The sequence below is a fragment of the Chiloscyllium plagiosum genome, chromosome 36 (genome assembly GCF_004010195.1).
Source record: "Chiloscyllium plagiosum isolate BGI_BamShark_2017 chromosome 36, ASM401019v2, whole genome shotgun sequence".
NCBI classification, from domain to species: Eukaryota; Metazoa; Chordata; class Chondrichthyes; order Orectolobiformes; family Hemiscylliidae; genus Chiloscyllium; species Chiloscyllium plagiosum.
In genome coordinates this window covers 21,177,777-21,199,192 of record NC_057745.1, presented here as the reverse complement: position 1 = coordinate 21,199,192, position 21,416 = coordinate 21,177,777, and the positions used below count along the sequence as shown (strand labels likewise).

The 21,416-nt window shown below is 41.9% G+C and overlaps 1 protein-coding gene across 5 annotated transcripts in view; it reads left to right on the top strand.

Annotated features, from left to right (window-relative positions):
- The window catches only part of LOC122541034 (protein unc-13 homolog C), a 358,819-nt gene that overhangs the window by 109,044 nt on the left and 228,359 nt on the right, over positions 1-21,416 (top strand). For 3 of the 5 annotated variants that reach the window (XM_043677513.1, XM_043677510.1, XM_043677511.1), the window contains 5 exons: positions 4,201-4,279; positions 4,848-4,853; positions 9,116-9,187; positions 11,144-11,363; positions 14,329-14,556. In XM_043677513.1, the coding sequence (XP_043533448.1) occupies positions 4,201-4,279; positions 4,848-4,853; positions 9,116-9,187; positions 11,144-11,363; positions 14,329-14,556 (605 nt within the window). The remainder of the gene's footprint in view (positions 1-4,200; positions 4,280-4,847; positions 4,854-9,115; positions 9,188-11,143; positions 11,364-14,328; positions 14,557-21,416) is intronic. The other 2 variants (XM_043677514.1, XM_043677512.1) reach the window with 1 other exon arrangement.

Below are 21,416 nucleotides of genomic sequence, written 5' to 3'. Positions count from 1 at the left end.
CGAGACACCACCAACAAGATGCTGCTGCCTTTGGGGGGTGACACACACACACACACACACACACATATATACATACACACACACACACACACAAACACACTCTTTAATGCAACTTTTTGTTAAGTTCCACCTTTGCCCTGTACAGGACAATTTTGGAGAGTTTGTCTGGGGAAGAGGGGTTTAGGGTACACCCCTGTGTAGAACTCCATGGAAAATGTTTGGAGAGAGAGAGTGCAGGCAGTCAGTCATTTGGAGACGGTCCCTGGGCTCCCATCGATGTCCAGGACTGTTCTCGGCAGCATTTCAGTAAGCCGAGATCATTTTTAATCATTGTAAACAAAAGACGCAATCAGTGTTGGAAACACATCTTTGATGTAATGTTTCTATCGGGACCTCGAGATCTCCTTCGGCTAATCCGATATTCGGATAATCAAGGTTCCTCTGTATTAGGTAACATAAAAATATTTGATCCAGAAATGTCCTTGGTGCTGGTCTTTCACTGTCACAATAACTTTGCTGAAGTGAGTTTATGATCTAATTTGAATTGAATTGAATTGAATTTATTGTCATGTGTACCGAGGCACAGTGAAAACTTTGTCTTGCAAACAACACAGGCAGATCACAGAGTTAAGTAGCTTAGCTAAGTAAATAATAGGTAAACAGCGGCAAAAACCAAAACACAGGTACAGGCGAATGTTGGAGTTTGTGAGTCCATTCAGTACTTATACACAAACCTAAAATCTCCACAAGTTATGGTAATGGATGCAGAAAAAACATCAAGGAAGTTCCACACCGTGATGGTAAATGGTAGGGATGGAACATGGGGATGTAAGGTCAAACTAATTATTATATTCAAGGGACTATAAAAGGAAGTAGCTCTTCAGACAGATCATGATCAATGCGAAGCAGAACCATCCAAGCAGAAAGATGGACGTGAATGGTGGAGGAGGATGTGGAACCGTGAATAGAACTGATGGCTTTGTTGTGCATAAAGATTCACTATTGAAGAATCCTTTCTGCATAAGTGTGAATTTTGCACTTACCGTCATTTGAATGGATTTCAGGGAGATAGATAAGAAACAAAAAAGACACATGAAAAGACCTCGATTTGTCTTTTGGGGTTTGTGTGAAGAGATGCTTTTTATGCGTGGAAATGTAGTTTAATGCTTTCACTTGAAGGTACTTCCCTTAGAATACGCTGCCATTTCAACTACAGTCTGACCCATGAAGAGAATGGCTGGAAACTTAGCTTTTCCACAAAAGTGTGTTCTTAATTGCCAGTTCTGTGTTTGAAAGAGAAAAAAGATGAGCGTTTTATCCAAACATTAATCAAGTCACGTAGCCCAGGAACATCTTATTCTGAGTCATTGATTTGTATCAGAGAGGCGCAGACCCCAAAAGGCAGATCTGGATTCTTTTCATCTAATTTTGCTTCTCACCTAACTCCCTAAAACCATTCAAAATTCATTAAAATCATAGTTAGCTAAATGGATTGTCAATAATGAACATTTATGTAAAACATAACCATCGGTTCTATTCAAGTTTTCATCTCTACCACTCTGCATGGATGATGATGAGCACTGTATCTGTGCTCAATGATCCACAGTGGGGAAATGGTCAGAGTGATCTAACGAACGCTGCTGGAAGTCTATTCCTGATAAAAGGGCACATTGACGGTTTATGTATGAATGCTGTGAACAAGATACTGTAGAATTCCTGCCACTCAAAGCCCTCAATGCAGCAAGGTGTAAATGTCTTCAGATTAGGAAATTACAAAAGGGTGGAAAACGGCAAAAAAGAGAGAAGCAGGCAATGGTTGCTGAACCACCCTTTGATAATACAATGTACCTAGTACACATATATAACTCACCACGCCTGACCCACTGTGTTCTCCAGCATTTTTTGTTTTCAATGGTTGGACACTTCTTCCTACTTCCCCCTGGACCATGACTCCACACCTGAACATCAAACCATTGTTTCCAGGACTGTCACTGACCTCATTACCTCTGGAAATTGCCATCCATCAACAGCCCCCACCCCCCAACACCGCTGCCTTCAACTTTATAGTCTCCCAACCCCGGACAGCCCACTTCTACTCCTTCCCAAAATTCACAAACCAGCCTGTCCCGGGAAGCCCATCGTATCAGCCTGTTCCTGCCCACTGAGCTCATTTCCTCCTACCTTGACTCCATGCTATCTCCACTTGTCCAGACCACTCTCTGGGGCACCCACACCAATCAATCCCACCACCCCATGGCCCAACATTTCAACTCCCCCTCCCACTCTCCCGAGGACATGTAGGTCCTGGGCCTCCTTCACTGCCACTCCCTCACTACCCAATGCCTGGAGGAAGAACGCCTCATCTTCCGCCTCGGAACACTTCAACCCCAGGGCATCAATGTGGACTTCACCAGTTTCTTCATTTCCCTTCCCCCCACCTTACCCTAGCTCCAACCATCCAGCTTAGCACCATCCTCATGACCTGTCCTACCTGTCAGTCTTCTTTCCTACCTATCCACTCCACCCTCCCCTCTGACGTATCACCTTCATCCCCACCTCCATCCACCTATTGTATTCTTGGCTACCTTCTCCCCAGCCCCCTCCCCGAATTTATCTCTCCACCCCGGAGGCTCCCTGCCTTCATTCTTGATGAAGGACGTTTGCCTGAAATGTCAATTTTCCTGCCTCTTTCTTCAGTTTATCAACTACTGATTCATGCTCCTGCCTGGACCTTGAAAACTTTGACCATTTTGCCTCCAATTACCTCCTGTCTATACCTTTCATCCATTTCTGACACTTCCCTTCCTTTCCTTGACTTCTGTCCACTGCCATCCACTACAAAGCCATTAACTCACATAGCTGCCTTCAGGATAGCTCTTCCCACCTATGTCCTGCAAGAATTCACTCCCATTCTCCCAGTTCATTCACCCACGTTGTATCTATTTGGATGATGCCACCTTCTACAACAGCAGTACGAATATAGCATCCTTCTTCCATAACCGTGATTTCTGGCCCACTGTGGTTGACAGGGCCCTCAACCGCATCTGACCTACCACCCATGCTTCCACCCTTGCCCCGCCCCATCAGTCACAATAGAGTGATCAGGTCCCCCTTGTCCTCACCTATTATCCCACCAGCCTCCATGTTCAAAGGATCATTGTCCACCATTTCAGCCAACTCCAGCAGAATGCCACCACCAAATAGATCTTCCCCATCTGCATTTTGCAGGGATTGTTCCCTCTGGGGCACCCTACTCCATTCCTTGACCACCAACACCACTCTCCTTCCCGCGGCACCTTCCCATGTAACCACAGAAGGTGCAACACCTGCTCCTTCCCCTCCTCCCTGCTCACCATCCAAGGGTCTAAACAGCCTTTCCAGGTGAAGCAGCATTTCACTTGTACCATCTCCAGTCTTGTGTATTGTATTTGCTGCACCCAATGTGGCCTACTGCACATTGGAGAAACCAAATGCAGACTGGGTGACCGCTTTGCGGAGCACCACCGGCCTGTGAGCAAGCCTGACGCTGATCTTCCTGTAGCTGATATTTTAACAAAGCGTCCTGCTCGCATGCCCGCTTGTCTGTCCTTGGCATGCTGCAATGCTCCAGCGAATCGCAGTGAAACCTGGAGGAGCTACATCCCATTTTCACATGAAGCACTTTACAACCTTCTGGGCTTAATATTGAATTCAGCACCTTCAGATTGTGAACCTATTCTTTCCCTTTCTTTTAGCTTTGCTTGTTACATTCTCTGTCACCTTCTCTCCCCTCCCCCAACCCCAGTGCGAACCATCCGTTCTTTCCAATCTGGTAGTTAGGCACACCTTGTTCAGCCATTCTCACATTCCAGTTATTTAATCTGAACTGTCAACATCCTTTCTCCCCCAGCACTCCAACAATACCTCCTGCCTCTCTATTGCATAAGTGACCCCTCCACACGTAACGTCAACTCTGATGAAGAGTCATCTAAACTTGAAACATTAGCCTGTTTTCTCTCCATGAATGCTGTCTGATCCACTGTGCTCTCCAGCCTATTTTGTTTTCTGCAACACACATATGTTGATGCCTAGCAGATTCTACTAAATGCTATGAAGAATGAAGATGATAGGACCTAGAACTCAAATATTGTGAAAATTATATTGTAGCTTTCTAAGTTATGCTATATGATGCTCATTGCTGAATTGTATGAAATGTTATAGGCCTGGAAGTGAGCTATACGGCATTGACAGTATGCCAGACCTGCGTCGAAAGAAGACGATGCCTATTGTTCGAGATTTGGTAAGTGCTATCTTGAATTTGCTCAACAATCATGTTTCATTTGAGATAAAGATAGTTTGTCTGCGTTTAGATGGCAAATGAAATTCAGGTCAAGTGATTTATAAGCGGAAGGAAAATGTAGTCTTGTTTCCCGGGTTTTGAAGTGCTCACGTTTTAGAAGTATATTACCTCAGTTTATCAAATCAGATTTGCTGAAGCATGATCTGTTGCTAGGGTATGGACAGTATCTTTCAGTAACTAGTAACGGGAGGGACGGGGTGGTGGGGGCATGTGCCCTGGGATGCTAGTTTACTTGACCTTCATTTTGCCTCCACCCAGGCTCAGGTGAAAATAGAAACTCTGTATGAATAATGGTTTGTTACATTTTCATGTCTGTTGAATAACTAATACATAGTGACGCTGATCACATAATAACACTCGCATATCATTGCAGTTGCTAACTATATTGCAAGTTTATTTATACCTATTATTAAAGAAAATCATTGACGTTTACTTTGATAATTTACTTGCAACTGCCATTAGTGAAACTAACAAAGTATTTCTTTCATTTGCTTCGGGGATTAAACAGGCTTTGGTAAGTACTTTTCAAATATAGATCTCTTACAGTATACCACCATGAAAGCACCAGTTGCAGCACTTGTACTACTTGTATAGGCAGCACTCTCAATTCTGCTGTAATTTTAATATGATGCAGGGCAATGAGGCAAGTTCAGAGTCCAACTCAGCCGGAACAATGATCAAACCCAGTGCTGTTGATGTAATTCTGAACGATACTCTACAGATATATGCAACTGAGCTAACCAGCCCCAGTTGTAACAACTACTTAAAAAAAGAAGTAGGTCAAGGATGATTTCCATTCAAAAATAAATGAATGGTTTCTCTTACTAAGCATAGTAAAAATGATGTCAGATTCAAATGACAGATGACAATATAACAGGGTGGCACGGTGGCTCACTGATTAGTACTGCTGTGTCACAGCACAATTCCGCCTTCGGGTGACTGTCTGTGTGGAGCTTGCATCTTCCCTCCGTGCCTGCATGGGTTTCTGCGCGGTGTTCCGGTTTTGACCCACAATCCAAAGATGTGCAGGTTGGGTGAATTGGCTGTGCTTAATTTCCCATAGTGTCCAGGCTAGGTGAATTAGACATGGGAAATGCAAGGTCACGTGAATAGGGTAGACGGGTGGGTCTGGGTGAGAAGCTGTTTGGAGGTCAGTGTGGGCTCGATAGACCGAATGGCGTGCTTCCACAGTATATAGAGTCTATGAACTCACATTTGTCTCTAACACGCCCCAAATACGAAAGCGCACTAACTTCCCTTTGTAAATATGCATACTTGAAATATGAAGGGCTAAGGGAAAAGTGCAGAACTAATTGCACAGCAGTTTCAGTAATCTGAGGTGCATTTTTTGAAATTCACAATTGAAACATTAGTCTCTGAACTAGCTAAAGCAGAGTTCAATGGATGACTTTCACTTCGCTGAAGTTTGTGACATAATGGTTTGAATTGACAACACTATAGAAGTATTCAAAATACTTTGGTCACGTTTGTTTAAAGTGATGAGTCCTCAAGCTGCTCCATTGGTGACTATGTGGAGCAAACTATATCACTTTCCATTTTTTTTAATCCTGATGCTCCCTCACTGCCCCTGTAAAAATCTCAGATTGATTTTCTTTCTTTATTGCAAAACTATACTTTATTCATAGAAACAATTGTGTACATACGCAGTTACTAAATCAGTTCGGTTCTGTACAGTCTTTGCTTATTGAGACCAAACAACCCTGGGGGTTTGACCTTCTCTATCGTTCCAACAAGCCCAAAGGCATTTCTTCATTGTGCAAGGTTAAATTCATTGCCACGGAGCACAGTGGAGGTCGGAACATTAAATGTCTTCACAGCAGAGATTGATAAATTCTGAATCTCACAAGGAAGTAAGTGATACGGGGAGAGTGCGAGTAGGTGGCATTGAAATGCCCATCAGCCATAATTGAATGGCGGAGTGAACTCAATGGGCCGAATGGCCTTACTTCCACTCTTATGTCTTATGGTCTTATGGTAAGGTATTATTTACATGTATTTGATGGACCGGGAAGGTCCGATACAAAAATGGACCTCCATTATACTTTGGCATAAAGACCTTAGACTATGGTGTTTCCGCCAAAATTTAAGAATGATGTGAAAGCTGGAGTTATCTGAATGGAAACTGGTAATGTTACTATGCTTTATCTGAACTGTCCAAATCTGTTGACCACCTCTTAGTGTAGGTTGGGGAGTTAATGCTAAATAGCTCCATTCCACAACAGTTTGTAAAGCATATGAAATGATGTACATCTTCAGAACTGAGTTACATTTTTCAGGAAAAGTAAGCATGTTAAGAAAATATCCTAAATGAATGGAAATCCTTACTCGATCTCCATAAGAATTTGAATATTTTTGTGGTTAAATATTCACAAACAATAATTGTGATTACATGATTTTAGTCTTTGGTATCACATCCAACATCTGGTTTTAAAAGAAATTAACAGCATTTTCCTGTGCTGAGCTGAGCTACAGTTTGACAGACACAAAATGCCAAACTTACTGCAATGGTAACACTTTTTCTTTAAACACAGCTGCAGTATTTTATTTCAAAATGATAATTTTAGTTGTGTTCTCTTGTCCTCCAGTAAATATTCCACAATATTTGCATGTCGGCATCCACATTTTAACAATGCTCTCCGAGCTTACTTTTAGATGTATTGTCGTATGCAATTAGGTATCCTGGAATTACAGTAATTCTGTTCAAAGTTGTACATATGCAATATGATAGGTTTTGACAAGTAATGAAAATATTCACAACAAACTGATTATATGTTTCACTGAAAACTATATCAGCCTTGTTTGGCTGATCTTAATGTGACTGGTAGGTTTTGCAACAACATGAAGTTGTGCTGTTTACATTCATTATTTCCAGGTCAGCTAATTAGCATAACATAAGGTGCAGTTTTTTTGGAATGGTTTAGGGAGTGTATGTGAAATGCTTTCGGAGAATTCTCTTACCGAAATCTCATCAAGTGTTGAATAAGATTTCTTCTCTAAACATCCATTTTTTTTCTCCTGTCTTTTAAGCAATGAAAAAGATCAGACGTTGTATCACTGCGTGAAAGTTAATGACCTTGTATGTTTTCCACAACTCAGAGCTTGTATTTGACAACAAAGCTTGCAAGCATCTGAAAGTCTAATTCTTATTCATTGTTGTGTTTTCAAGCAAGCCCGGTGAGCTGGCATTTCAAGTCAAACAGATTGTTGCTTCTAAAACTGACAATTTACCAACCATGTTGTTTACTGGATAGTTCCAGCTTTCAGCCACAGCACAAACATGGCTCGCCTTACTGAGCACTCTGACATCATTTCATGATGAACCATAGAGGAGGCAAAACCTTTTTTACTTCTGTCTTAGCTTCTTTCTGCCTCCAGTATGGTTTGTGCAGTTAGTGTAGCTTCTATGATTTACCTCCTGCTGTAGTGATTGGGATGAGATCAGCCAAGGTGGAACTCATAGAATAGGAGTTCCCTGATTGGGGCTGTTAACCTGGTTCAATCAGGGAACCCTGGCTGACAGATATAAACAGGAGTGTCAGCGCGTTCTGTTCATTCTAGGAGCCGGCTCTGAGCTAGCTGGGTCAGTGTCATGTACAATACACGCGTAAATAAAGGGTGACTTGGTGATGGGATACCAGCCTTTGTGGAGTTATTTCACATACTGTGAACATTTTTGAAAAGTTAACCACATGGCCTCCTTCAGAGGAGCAGACAGGTTCCAAGATCTGTTCCCTCCCCTGATTCCATGAAAATGGCTGACTGCGGTAAAGAAGGTGGGATTTCCTGCCTTCCCACTCAGTGGTCCTTTTCTTCCCCAATCCCATCACTGGTTCCAATTAGCACCAGCAAAATCCCATCCAGATTTTGTCCATTGCTCACTTTCACAAAGGATGCAATAGCCCTTATTTTGCACATGCTTAACATTTTTATGATCAAGCCCTTGAAAGGAAAGGCTTTAGGACCGTTTGTTTTATCGCCCAATACTCTGCAGATCGTTTGAACAGCTAAATATATGGAGTATAGTACCTTGAGTTAATAAAGAGCAGATTAAATATGCATTTTGTGCTGTCAGTGATATCAGCATTCTTATACAACAGAATTGCTCAACCTTGGGTTGAAGGTCACTTGACTGACTAAATACCCTGTTCAAGAAAAGCTGCAATGTGTTCACCAGCAGCTAATGAGATATGCCTACACATGATTCCCTACACAGTGATTTCCACATTTCTAACATCTCACTGCTGACAGTTGCCAAGTGAAAGCCAAACACTCCCTCGCAGTTTTGTTTTCATAAAGACTTTTATTTGCTATTCTGAAGTTGGATTATTTTGGTAACTTTCTTTTGTTTTCCTCCTGTGAACAGCAAGGGAACAATTCAGAACATCAACCCATTCAATATCCCATAGCCACAAATCTATAATTGAAGTTAGGCCTGACAGCATATTAAGAAAAAAAAGCTCAGGCTCACTGATGATGGGGCAGAGGGTTTGTTCTTTATTCTAAGTGTCACTGGATAAAGCCAGATCCGATTTGATTAGATCAGTAGCATCTATTGATTCTTGGATAATATACTGGTTCTAAGTTAATCATCAGTTATAACTGCATGAAGAATCATCCCCAGGGTTCTAGGAGAATACAAAAGCTTTAATACACATTTTACTTTGCAAAACATTACAATAGACATTCATTAGTTCCCTGGAGTATGTTTTTTAAATGCCTTCTCATCACTATTTGTATATTAATCTATCTCAACAGACTCTAGCTGCCCGAAAAGCAGGTATATCTTTAGCCATGGTCAACAGAACATCAATAAATAATGAAGACTTGGTAAGTGTGATTCTGTCACCTGAAATGTGAACCCGAGTTTTGTTGATTTTGCCCATTACTATGTCTCCTTGCTTACCTGCCTTCCCAGCATGCAAAGATAGTGGCCAGTTTCCCTGCTGGGAAATCAGGGAGACCTTAGTTCCAGCTTTGGGTGGAAGGGAGAGACTACAATGCCTCAACCTGAAGGGGGGAGGTGCAATTGCAGGCCAGGATGTGATGGCCAAGTGGGTGGCCTCTGAAATCCACAGTCCTGCCCCTCGTCTCTGACCAGACCCCAACCAAATACCTTCTTCCCTGACACTCCTTCCCCTGAAGCCCCCTCTTGAAGATAAAGAACCCTGACCTACCTGCTCCTGGATCGCCAGGCCCCGATTGTCAGCCTTTAGGGTACACAGGCTGCCAGCCTTTAAAAGATTGAGAGACTTCAGCTTCTGAAATCCTGGCATGTCCGTATCGGGTCATCTGATAAGGCAAAATTCTCGTTTATGACACTTCTATCAACTCTTGTCTAGCAGCTTGGCACACGATAGGTCATTCCTGTTCATTCCTGATGAAGTGATTTTGCCCTAAACGTCGATTTTCCTGCTCCTCTTGCCTGACCTGCTGTGCTTTTCCAGCACCACTCTAATCTAGACTCTGATCTCCAGCATCTGCAGTCCTCACTTTTGCCTACACGATAAGTCTAGCCACCTCAGCAGTGGGGGTGGTGTGCTACTGTTCACTTTAGCACATCTGCCCCCACATTGTCACACAAAGTGAAAAAATCACATTGATGTTTATCTCCCCAAATTCAAGACCAATTGCAAACACGAAAATTAAAAAAATGAGATTCGTGAAGTCTCAGTGTCTCCGTTTTTAAAGTATTCGCTCCACATCTCTAACTGAAGTAGCTTTTAATATCACTCACAGGTTTCACACAACAAATCACAAGCCTTGTTACAAATGTAAAATACTTGGGGGGAAAAAAAAGTCGGTCATTTCATGCTGACTCTGACCTGGAGATTTAATTTCCGAGCAACTAGATGACCCCTAATTCACCTCAGAACTTACAGCAGATACAAATACCTGACTTCCCACAGAGAGCGCCTGAGCAGTGACCTTGAGAAGACAGGCTGGATTAGAAATTAATCCTCCCATCTGCACTCCAGAGCCAGGCTAATGGAGAGCTACAGAACAGAAAACTTCTGAATTCAAAACTCAAAACCACAAGCATATTACACTCTGTGTTTCTGAGAAATAATCTGTAATGATGTTTTTACAGATGCAAAACCTGACAAATTCCTCTGATAATTGACACAAATGAAACACTAAAGAACTATGTTAACAAATTCTCTCATTTGTATTTTTCTATGCAAGCCTTTCAGGGTTGCAACTTGTTTGCTTTACAGAGTAGATTCCTATTCCTTGTTGTGAAATATATCTACAGCAAAATATTTAATTGATTCGAAAGGAAAGATTTGGATGAATCAATTGGCAAAAGCAATGTACAGAAGAATTCTCATGTCCAGAGTTGAAGAGATGCTGTTGGTTCCAGTGATACCATTTTCAAGCACAGCCAGTTTTATAGGGCGGCATGGTGGCTCAGTGGTTAGCACTGCTGCCTCACAGCACCAGGGTCCCAGGTTCAATTCCAGCCTTGGGCGACTCAGTGGAGTTTGCACATTCTCCCCGTGTCTGTGTGGATTTCCTCCGGTTTTCCTCCCACAGTCCAAGATGTGCGGTCAGGTGAATTGGCTGTGTTAAATTGCCCATAGTGTTAGGTGCATTAGTCAGAGGGGGGTGGGTTGCTCTTCGGAGGGTCGGTGTGGACTGGTTGGGCCGAAGGGCCTGTTTCCTCACTGTAGGGAATCTAAACCTAATTGTAACATGGCGTATTGAAGTAAATTTTCTTAAAGTTTTTAAATCAGTGCTTCATAATAACAAACACCCAAATTTTCTCGATCTTATTTTTAACAGAAAGCACATGTTTACAAGAAAACATTGCAGGCCTTAATCTACCCAATGTCATCAACCACTCCGCATAACTTTGAGGTTTGGACTGCGACAACTCCTACCTATTGCTATGAATGTGAAGGGCTGCTCTGGGGCATAGCCAGGCAAGGCATGCGTTGTACAGAGTGTGGTGTCAAATGCCATGAAAAATGTCAAGACCTTCTAAATGCCGATTGTTTACAACGTGAGTATTTTCACTGACCAGTTATTATATGTCCTAATCTGTGAAAGGGAGAGAAACAGTGAGCAAGTGTGAGAAAAAGAAATGTCAGTTTTACTGCCTGGATTTTGCAGTCAGCAGTAGACACACAGCCACTGCTTGTCATGCTTAGAGCTACCTATTGATTTTTTTTTGTGTGAGTTTTGTTTTCAGGCACCAACATGGTAGTTCACTCCAGAGGGGCTGTAGGATCTCTGTGGAGACAGCATGCAACTGTGTATCTTTTCAACTATTCAGATTGAAGATTCTTCACTGAGACCTGCAGCACCTTGCAAAATTAATTCCAAGCTAGAATGTTGCTTTCACAGCAAAATTATGCGCAGAGAGCAAAATACAGAGAGGGAAAGAAAAATTGAATTCAAAGAGAAAGAGTTAGAAAGAAAATATAACAGAAGTGCCCATCCCTGGAACCATTACCGAAAACTGCTTCTGCACTCTTTCCAATGGATTCCCATCCTTCCTAAAGTGTGCCACTCAGAATGGTACATGGTACACCAGCTGAGTTCTAATGAGTGCCTTGTGCAGGTTCCACCTGAACTCCTTGCTTTGGTAAGATAGGCTTGAAATAATTCCTCAGAGGACAGCACGGTGTCACCAAATCACCCTTTATTTACATGTGGAAAGTCCTTGACGCTGATCCAGCTCCCTCAGAGCCAGCGCTCAGAGTGAACAGGATGCCTGACACTCATGCTGCCACTCAGAATGGTACATGGTACACCAGCTGAGTTCTAATGAGTGCCTTGTGCAGGTTCCACCTGAACTCCTTGCTTTGGTAAGATAGGCTTGAAATAATTCCTCAGAGGATAGCACGGTGTCACCAAATCACCCTTTATTTACATGTGGAAAGTCCTTGACGCGATCCAGCTCCCTCAGAGCCAGCGCTCAGAGTGAACAGGATGCCTGACACTCCTGCTTATATCTGTCAGCCAGGGCTCCCTAATTAGACGAGGTTAACATATTCTATGAGGTCCACCTGACCAATCTCATTAGAATTGCTACAGTGCTCCTGTTCATAAAGTCTAGGATACTGTCTACTTTATTATCTGCTGACTCTGTCTGTCCTGTCACCTTTAGTGACATACATATTGATTCCTTACTTTCTGCTCCTGCACACTTTAAAATACTGCTCTTACTTGATACTGTATTTCCATGTTGTTTTTACCAAAATGCATCACCTCACACTTTGCATTGAACACCATCTGCTACGTATCAGTCCACTCCACCAATTTGTCTTTGACCTTTTAGAGCTCTGTACTGTGCTCCTCATAGTTTTCATGTTACATCTGCACACATAAACAATGTCTAGATCTTAATATGCACTACAGACCTTCCATCACCCCAAAAAACACCATTAATTATTACTGTCTGTTTCTCATCACTCCTCTAAAATACCTTTGTGTTTTTTTAACCATTTGTAACCATGTTGCTAATGGCCTATTTATTGCATGAGCTATAGGTTTTCTCACAGATCTGTTGAGTGACACCATATCAACATATTTTGGAAATTCCTACACACTTTAAACAGTATTACTCCCATCAACTCTCTGTTACCTCTTCAAACAATGCAAGTAAGTTAGTTAAACGTGATTTTCCCTTCAGTATTTCAGTCCAAAATAACTACAGAAGTCTAGCCTTGGGGATTACTGATGACGGGAGGAAATTTGGAATGACATTACTGAATGTAGAAGGGCCTCCATACAACAGGTGGCGATAGTGGGGGAGAGTACATTCTTTCCTCTAGGCCCTTCCTACCCTGACTTTCAGCTAAGTATCCAGTATCTAAATGCCAGCTCCAAATCCCTGAAAAGGTTCTCCAGCCAGCATCAGAAACTGGCTACTTGCACATCCTGGCCTTCTGTTCCTTCACTCCATGTCTCATGCCCATGACCTCTGTCCCCACATTCTACCAACTTGCCAAAAACACTGCTTCCAGCAGGGAGGGGACGAAAGGAATTAACATGCTCTCCTCACTATTGCCACCTGTTGTATGGAGGTCCTGCTACAGCAATATCATTCCAAATCTCTTCCGGCCATCAGTAATCCCCAAAGCCAGACCTCTGAAGGTCTTTTAGACCACAGGCTGCATTCCCACTTTGCATTTAAGACGCAACCAGCCCATTCTGTTTATGATTCTGAGGCTTTTCTCAGGTTCTTCCCTCAATCCATCTTACATTCCCATTAACCTCTTTGATAATTCCTGTCCACGCCCTCCCCATTCCTCCTCCTCCCCTCACCTGGGTCCCCCAATCATGTTAATATCTTATCACTAACCTTCTCGCAATAAGAGTTTGGCATATTCTGTAGAAAATTAAAGGAATGTACACAAACGTTGAAGGCAAACCAGCAGTGGTTTAGAAAGTGGGGCAGAAATGTTTGTGGATTTTAACCAATGCTACAAATAAACCTCACATAAGTCACATTAATCCATTTAACTGAGATATTTAACAACTTAATTTTATAAAGATGGGGCAACTATCCATGAATTAGCAACTTTGCCAGTTCAAATTTTGCTATTTATAAAAATTACCAAAAGTTGAACGGTTTTGCTGGAAAGGTCAAGGAATAAGCAATCCAGTGATTCCTTCGGTTACAAAGTCTTTAGGCATCAGGCATTTATCGATATTTTCTTGTGAGATTGTCTTTGAGGTTTATAATTAAATAAAAGTATCAGAACATATTGAATTTTTTGTTGTAGAGATGCAATTGAACGGTGTGATGTAAGGAGTTTTGTTCAGCCAGAGGTTGTAGCTGTTGGGAATTCATTTTCAGAGAAAGTAATTTGAAATGGTTTACTGCACCAAAGTCAGGCCATCAGAATTGTTTGGGTAGCTTCTCTTTTATAAACGCAGATCATTTGTAGTTTTTACTTTATAAACCCAGCTCAGTTAAAATTCTGAATGACTGACTGACCTCTTGTTTCCAATGTCAGGAGCAGCTGAGAAAAGCTCAAAACATGGTGCAGAGGACAAAACACAAAACATCATCACAGCCATGAAGGAAAGGATGAAAATCAGAGAGAAAAACAAGCCAGAGATCTTTGAGCTGATCCGGGAACAGTTTGTAGTTTCTAAAGAGGACTATGCACAACATTTGAAAGCAGCAAAGCAGAGTGTATTGGATGGAACTTCCAAATGGTCAGCGAAGATAAACATAACAGGTCAGTTATCGATAGAACACTTTTATTAGAATGAGTCACATCACTGAGACCATCTCACGAGTACCAGAATATATTTATGTTTGGGCGTTTCTCAGGCTTATATGTTAAATAAAACACGGACATCCAGTTACATTATTAATAGCGTTGTTTCTGACAGGCATTACTTCTGTTCCAGTGGCTTCCAAACTCCTTGAGTTTATTGACAAGATGGGGTATAAATTCAAAAGCTGCTTTGCTTCACATCCTAGGATGGTGATTGTGCAGTGTGTCCCCTTTACGTGTATTCTTGTGAGCACCCTTTATAAATGGGTGAGAATAGGCCGTTTTTGCAGGACTTTGAAAGGATCTTTCCCAGAAAAGCCATACGTGAAATGGAACTAAAGTTAGTGCATTAAAGAGGTACTTTCCTGGAGTCGGCTTTTGGCTCTAATATACTATTGGGTCACTCAGAGATGTTCTAACGGTTCATCGGAGGCACGCTGCCACTCGCGAATGTTTATTGGTTAACACAATTTGCAAAAATAAGAAGTGTTCCATTCCACAGCATATTATTTAACATCCTCGCTGGATACTACTTACAGCAATTGACGGATTTGGTGGTGTAGGGCAACACAGTGGCTCAATGTTTAGTACTGTTGCTCACAGCGTCAGGGGCCCCCTCAGGCAACTGTCTGTGAAGTTTGCACATTCTCCTGGGATCTGCGTGGGTTTTCTCTAGGTGTTCCAGTTTCCTCCTACAGTCCAAAGATGTGCAGGTTAGGTGGACTGGCCATGCTAAATGCAATCTTACAGGGATAGATTAGGAGAGTGGGTCTGGGTGGGATGCTCTTCGGAGGGTTGGTGTGGGCTTGATGGGCAGAATAGCCTGCTTCTGTAGGAATTCTATAAACATAGTGAAATGTGGTATTCCCAATAGATTTCAGTAATAAACATCAGAGGCAGTGGAAGAAATTGTGCTTAATTCAAACTACCCTAACATAAAACAACTGTTCTAATCCTTAATCCACATCTATCTGCTTTAGTCTAATTTATACCTCACCAAAGAATGCTTCCTTGACTTTTTCAGTGCATTTTCAGCTGAGCTCGAAGCTTCACACTTTTGCTTATCAAATTATGTATTGGCTCAAATTTGATTTGCCTTTGAAGTGTTTGATTTCCAATCTCACCAATAGACAGTTCCTATTATTCATGTTGTGTTCTGATGCTGAGTAGCTTCAACAAGCAAGATTTTATCTTAAGAATCAAGTCTATTAATGTCAATCCATGTCCTAGGTAATGTCAGTATCTGCAAGTGTGTATGTTACAGCTTGTCATTTAATGAATCTAAAGCAGGTGATTGAAAAGTGAAATGCAAAGCCATAAATAGCACACGCAGACACATGCGCGTGCGCGCACACACACACTGTCACACACACACACACACTCACACACACACACTGTCACACACACGCATGCTCACATACACTCTCACTGTCTCTCTCACACTCTCTCGCGCACTCTGTCTCTCACACATTTTCACTCCCATCTACACACTTGCAAATTCTGTCTCACACATTCTCTCCTATACTCTCTCACACTCTCTTACTCTCACCCACACTCTCGCTCAGACTCACTCATTCATTCATAATCACTCTCTCTCACTCACTCTCACACACTCAATCACATACTTCATCTCACTCTCACTCGCACACATATATACGTACTCGCTCTGTCACATACATACTCTGACACACTCTCAGACACTTTCACGCTCATACTGTCTTACACACTTGCACACGCATATTCTGTTTCTTACACACATTCTCTCTCATGCACGCATTCTCTCTCACATGTGCACTCTCTCTGGCACACACACACACTCTCTCACACAGCATACACGTGCTTTTGCACGCACACTATCTTGCACCTGCACACTAACCCTCCCTCCCTGTCCCTCTCCCTCTCTCTCTCCAGGTACAATACAGTATTGGGCAAACAGAAGAAACTCATACTTTAAATGATGCAAAGATTTTTAAGAAATCAACACCAATGCGGTCTTGCCCTTTAAAAATGCGTCACGTGAAACCTTCGTTTTTCCCTCGCCAAGTTGACAAGAAATCTGCACAGTTTAACCCCTTTTTAAATTGGCGGGAAGTTACAGTGCATTAGTTACGATCATTATGTCCGTTATGATTATTAAATATATTCAATGTCAGTATTGAAATCAGGTTTTTTCACAGTCGCTTGGCACTGCGCAAAATAAATACAGAATTGGGAATGTGCATCCCTGACTGAATTCCTCTGCCCTGCTTGCTCATGCTGTGACAACATCTCCAGCAATTCTTCACAAGACTATCCTATAATATATTTAGTAGGAATTGCTTCTTGTCTAAATCCTTGAGCACCATATTGATTTAATTGTTTATAAAAACAATTTAGCTCTTTGTACATCGAAAACAATTTTCAACATGCAGAGATGTATTCTAAGAAGCTCCTGATCTTCTGGGAAATCTCACTTGTAGAGATTTAGAGAGCTAATCTTGTTTTAAGAATGATATACCATTTAACTGATTGAATTATAGAAATATATGATTGAGTAAATTGCCTCAAATGCTCTGATGTTGATTTCATTTAATGACTTCCTCAGAACAAAACTGAAGATAGTTGCATTTCAGTTAATCTGAATGGCATCCAGAATGCTTGCTTGAGATGCCCAGGAAACTAGATAATCCCCAAATCACATTAGATTTTTTCAGAAGATTGACGTAAACATTTCTACCAAACGATGGTCCACTGTCATGAAGCTTCATATGAACCCAACAGCAGTAACTAAAGCATGATCGGGAGTTGGTGTGTTTGATTTTGAAGTTGGTGTACATTATGTAACCAAATGCTGAGAAACTAATCAGTTTCGTCCTCTTTAATTTCAGTCTCCCTGAAGGGATCTCCAGCAGATAGTCATACAACATACCTTTCGGTCCAACCAGTCTATGCTGACCATAATCCCTAAACTAGTCCCACCTGCTTGCACTGGGCCCATATCACAAGACCATAAGACATAGGAGCAGAAATTAGGCCATTCAGCCCATCAAGTCTGCTCAATCATGGCTGATAAGTTTCTCAACGCCATTCTCCCACTTAGTCTCTGTAACCCTTGATCCTCTTGATACTCAAGAATCTATCTATCTGAGTTTTAAATATACTCAATGACCTGGCCTCCACAGCCTTCTGTGGCAATGAGTTCCATAGATTCATCATTCTCTGGCTGGAGAAGCTCCTCCTTATCTCCATTCTAAAATGTCTTCCCTAAGGCTGTGCCCTCAGGTCCTAGTCTCTTCTACTAATGGAAACATCTCCCCAATATCTACTCTGTCCAAGCCGTTCAATATTCTGTGTGCTTCAATTAGATTCCCCCCCCCCCCCCCCCCCAGTCTTTCTAAACTCCATTGAGTATAAACCGAGTCCTCAAACATTCCAATTATTGTTAAGCTTTTCTTTCCTGGGACTATTCTTGTGAACCTCCTCTGAACATGCTCCAGGGCAAGTATATCTTTCCTGAGATATGGGGCCCAAAACTGTGCACAATACTCCAAATGTGGTCTGACCAGAGCCTGATAGATGCTCAGAAGTACATCCCTGCTTTTATATTCGAGTCCTCTCAAAATAAATGCAATTGCTGTATTTGCTTTCCTAACTACTGACTCAACCTGCGAGTTGACCTTGAGAGAATCCAGGACTGGAGCTCCCAAGTCTCTTTGCACTTCAGTCTTCTGAATTTTCTCTCCATTTAGAAAATAGTCCATGCCTCTATTCTTCCTACCAAAGTGCATGACCTCGCGCTTTCCCACGTTGTAGTCCAAATATTTCTTACTCATGTACTTATCCAGATGTGTTTTAAATGTTGTAGCTATACTTGCACCCACCACTTCTTCTGGAAGTTCATTCCACAAATGAAACACTCTGTGTAACCAAAAAAATTGCCCCATGTCTTTTTTAGATCTTCCTCATCTCACCTTAAAAATATGCCCCCCCCAGACTTGAAATTCCCCCACCTTCAGGAAAAGATACCTGCTACCTGATCTACACCCCTCATTATTTTGTAAGCCTCTGTAAGATCTTCCCTCACAAGACCATGCTATGTGCCTGTTTACATTCTCACGTGGGATGTGGGTGGCATTGGATAGGTCAGCATTTATAGGTCATCTCTCTTTGTCCTTGAGAAGCTGGTGCTGATGTGCTTTCTTGAGCCACTGCAGTCTGCGGAGTGTAGGTACATCCTCAGTATTGCAGAGTAAACAATCCCAATGCTTATAATTTTCAATCTTTTGCTAATTCAACTAAGGATTTAGTCTCAGAGTCTAGGAAAGAGAAAGCAAAAGGGAAATTGAAATCTCTTCAGACCTACAAGGAGCAGAGGGATACAGATGCTTAGGAATTGGACGATAGGTTTAGACAGTGGATTTAGATCGGCTCAGGCTCAGAGGGCCGAAGGGCCTGTTCCTGGGCTGTAAATCTTCTTTATTCTTTGTTCTAAAAAGACATGGAATTCATGGAAGGGTAATTACTTGCCCTGCCTTCTGAGCTACCATCAGGTCCCAACATACACATCCCAGATTAGAATCCCTACAGTGTGGAAGCAGGCCTCCGAAGAACATCCCACCCAGACCAAACCTCTGCACTATCCCTGTATTTCCCATGGCCAATCCACCTAACCTGCATATCTTTGCGACTGTGGGAGGAAAGTGGAGTACCCGGAGGAAACCCGAACAGACACTGGGAGGGTGTGCAAACTCAATGCTGGCAGTCACCTGAGGCTGGAATTGAACCCAGGTCGCTGGCATTGTGGGGCTGCAGTGCTTACCGCTGAGCCACCGTGCTGCTCTCACTGAGATTGTCCTCACTAAAACAGAGTCTATAGTCCACTGTGTGTGCTTACAAGGTGTGCTCGTGTTCAGTTTGACAAGTAGGATGTCACTTTCCAGCAAGTGAAATTTCAGAAGCTTGCTCATATACCTACAGCTAATCACTCTTCTTCTGTCAGAACAGAAATCAATCTTGACTGAGGGGTAAAGTTCAACCTGGAAAGTAGGGCATTTGAACAAAGTAGATAGCAAGCAGGTCAAACAGGATGATTATCAGACAGGCACTTGGGAAAAACATTTAAAGATCGTCCTACAGTTAAAATCAGCAAGATACTCATTAACCTGTACACCCTCCAAATGGATGGCTCAGTAAATATCAGGACCCTAGTCTCGCTTTCTCCTGCAAGTAAATTATCCCAATGGCAATAAAACAAAACTGAGTTGAGGAGAAATGTCTTCACCCAGAGTGGGTAGCCTGTGGAATTCTCTGCAACAGAAAGCGGTTGAAATCAAAATGTTGAATGTTTTCAAGAAATTGTTAGTTCTGAAAGGATGAAAGGCTGTGGGGTGACAGGGTACTGGAGAGAGTGATCAGCCATGATCTTATTGAATGTTGGAGCAATTTGAAGGGCCAAATGGCCTACTCCTGTTCATATTTTCGACATTGCTGTGTTGCTACTGATATGGTGGTTTTACAGAGAATAAATTCAGCCCATGGAACACAATTTTAGCTGAGTGGCTGATTAAGCCCAGTTCATCTCTGTGGGGTGTTGGGATGGGCACTGCAGCAACTTTGGCTAAAGGAGGAGAAAATTGGCCAGGAATCCAGCTGCTTTGAGTTAAGCAGTGCCTTCTAATTAAACTGTGTTCAGTCAGGAGGAAAGGGCAGGATGGCCTCAGCTATGATAAAATTGCCTGCTCACACATATAATGACGTTCTAATTGAAGTGCTGAAGGACAAACAGTAATCATATGTAGTATTCTGGTGGTGCAGTGCTAGCGTCCTATCTCTGAGCCAGAATATCCGGGTTCAAATCCCACCTTCCACAGAGGAATGTCACAACGTGTAAAGTTAAAAAGGGATGTTTTTACAAGTAGAGCATTACTACTTTCAGAAGAGAAGCAAAAAGAAAAAAAATGTTGAGAAAACCTGTTTTTAGGTTTAAATGTAGAACTATTTTGAGATGTTAATTTTTTAAAAAGAATCAATTGAAGTTTTCCTTTGACCGTTCAAGTTAGCAAAAAACATTTTTTTTTAAGTTATGTTTTAGCATTTGTGCTAAAATAGTTCTAGCCTGAGGAAACAGCTGCTGTTGCTACAGATTTTACAATTTCATTTGGATTAACAACCACAACTAGGTGAATGAACTCATACACGCGTAAGGTTAAAAAGAGAACTTTAACAAACTTGTTATCAATGGGAAAAGTTGCTTTATGTACACTTCCTCATTTCATTTATTTCCCTAAATTCAAAGGTGTTTCATTTTGAAAAGTCAAAGTCGGTGTTATTTTGCTTAAATTACTTAATTTGTGCAGTTGGATAGATTGTTTTAATGGAGCAGTAAATTACAATGAATTAGTAGGAGTACAACTAGAATCATGAAGTTAAACAGACCCTTTGGTCCATCATACCAACCAAGTTGCCAAATTAAACTAGTCCCACTGCTTGCTTTTGGCCCATATCCCTCTAAACCTTTCCTATTCATGTACTTGTCCAAATATCTTTTAAATGTTGTAACTATACTTGCATCCACCACTTCTTCTGGCAATTCCTTCCACACAGGAACCACTCTGTGTAAAAAAAAAAACGCCATTGGGCTCGGGGTCACATTGATAGGGAGGCATCTGAGTGATGTTTGAAAGCAAGGACAGGAACCTTGACACTGAGATTGTGGAGCTCACAGCCCCAGAGAGCAGTGGAAGCAGAATCAATGAACGGATTCAAGAAAGAATGAGACGTGTTTCTGTTGAGAAATCGGATAAAAGGCTATGGGAAGGAGGCGGGAGAGTGGAGTTGAG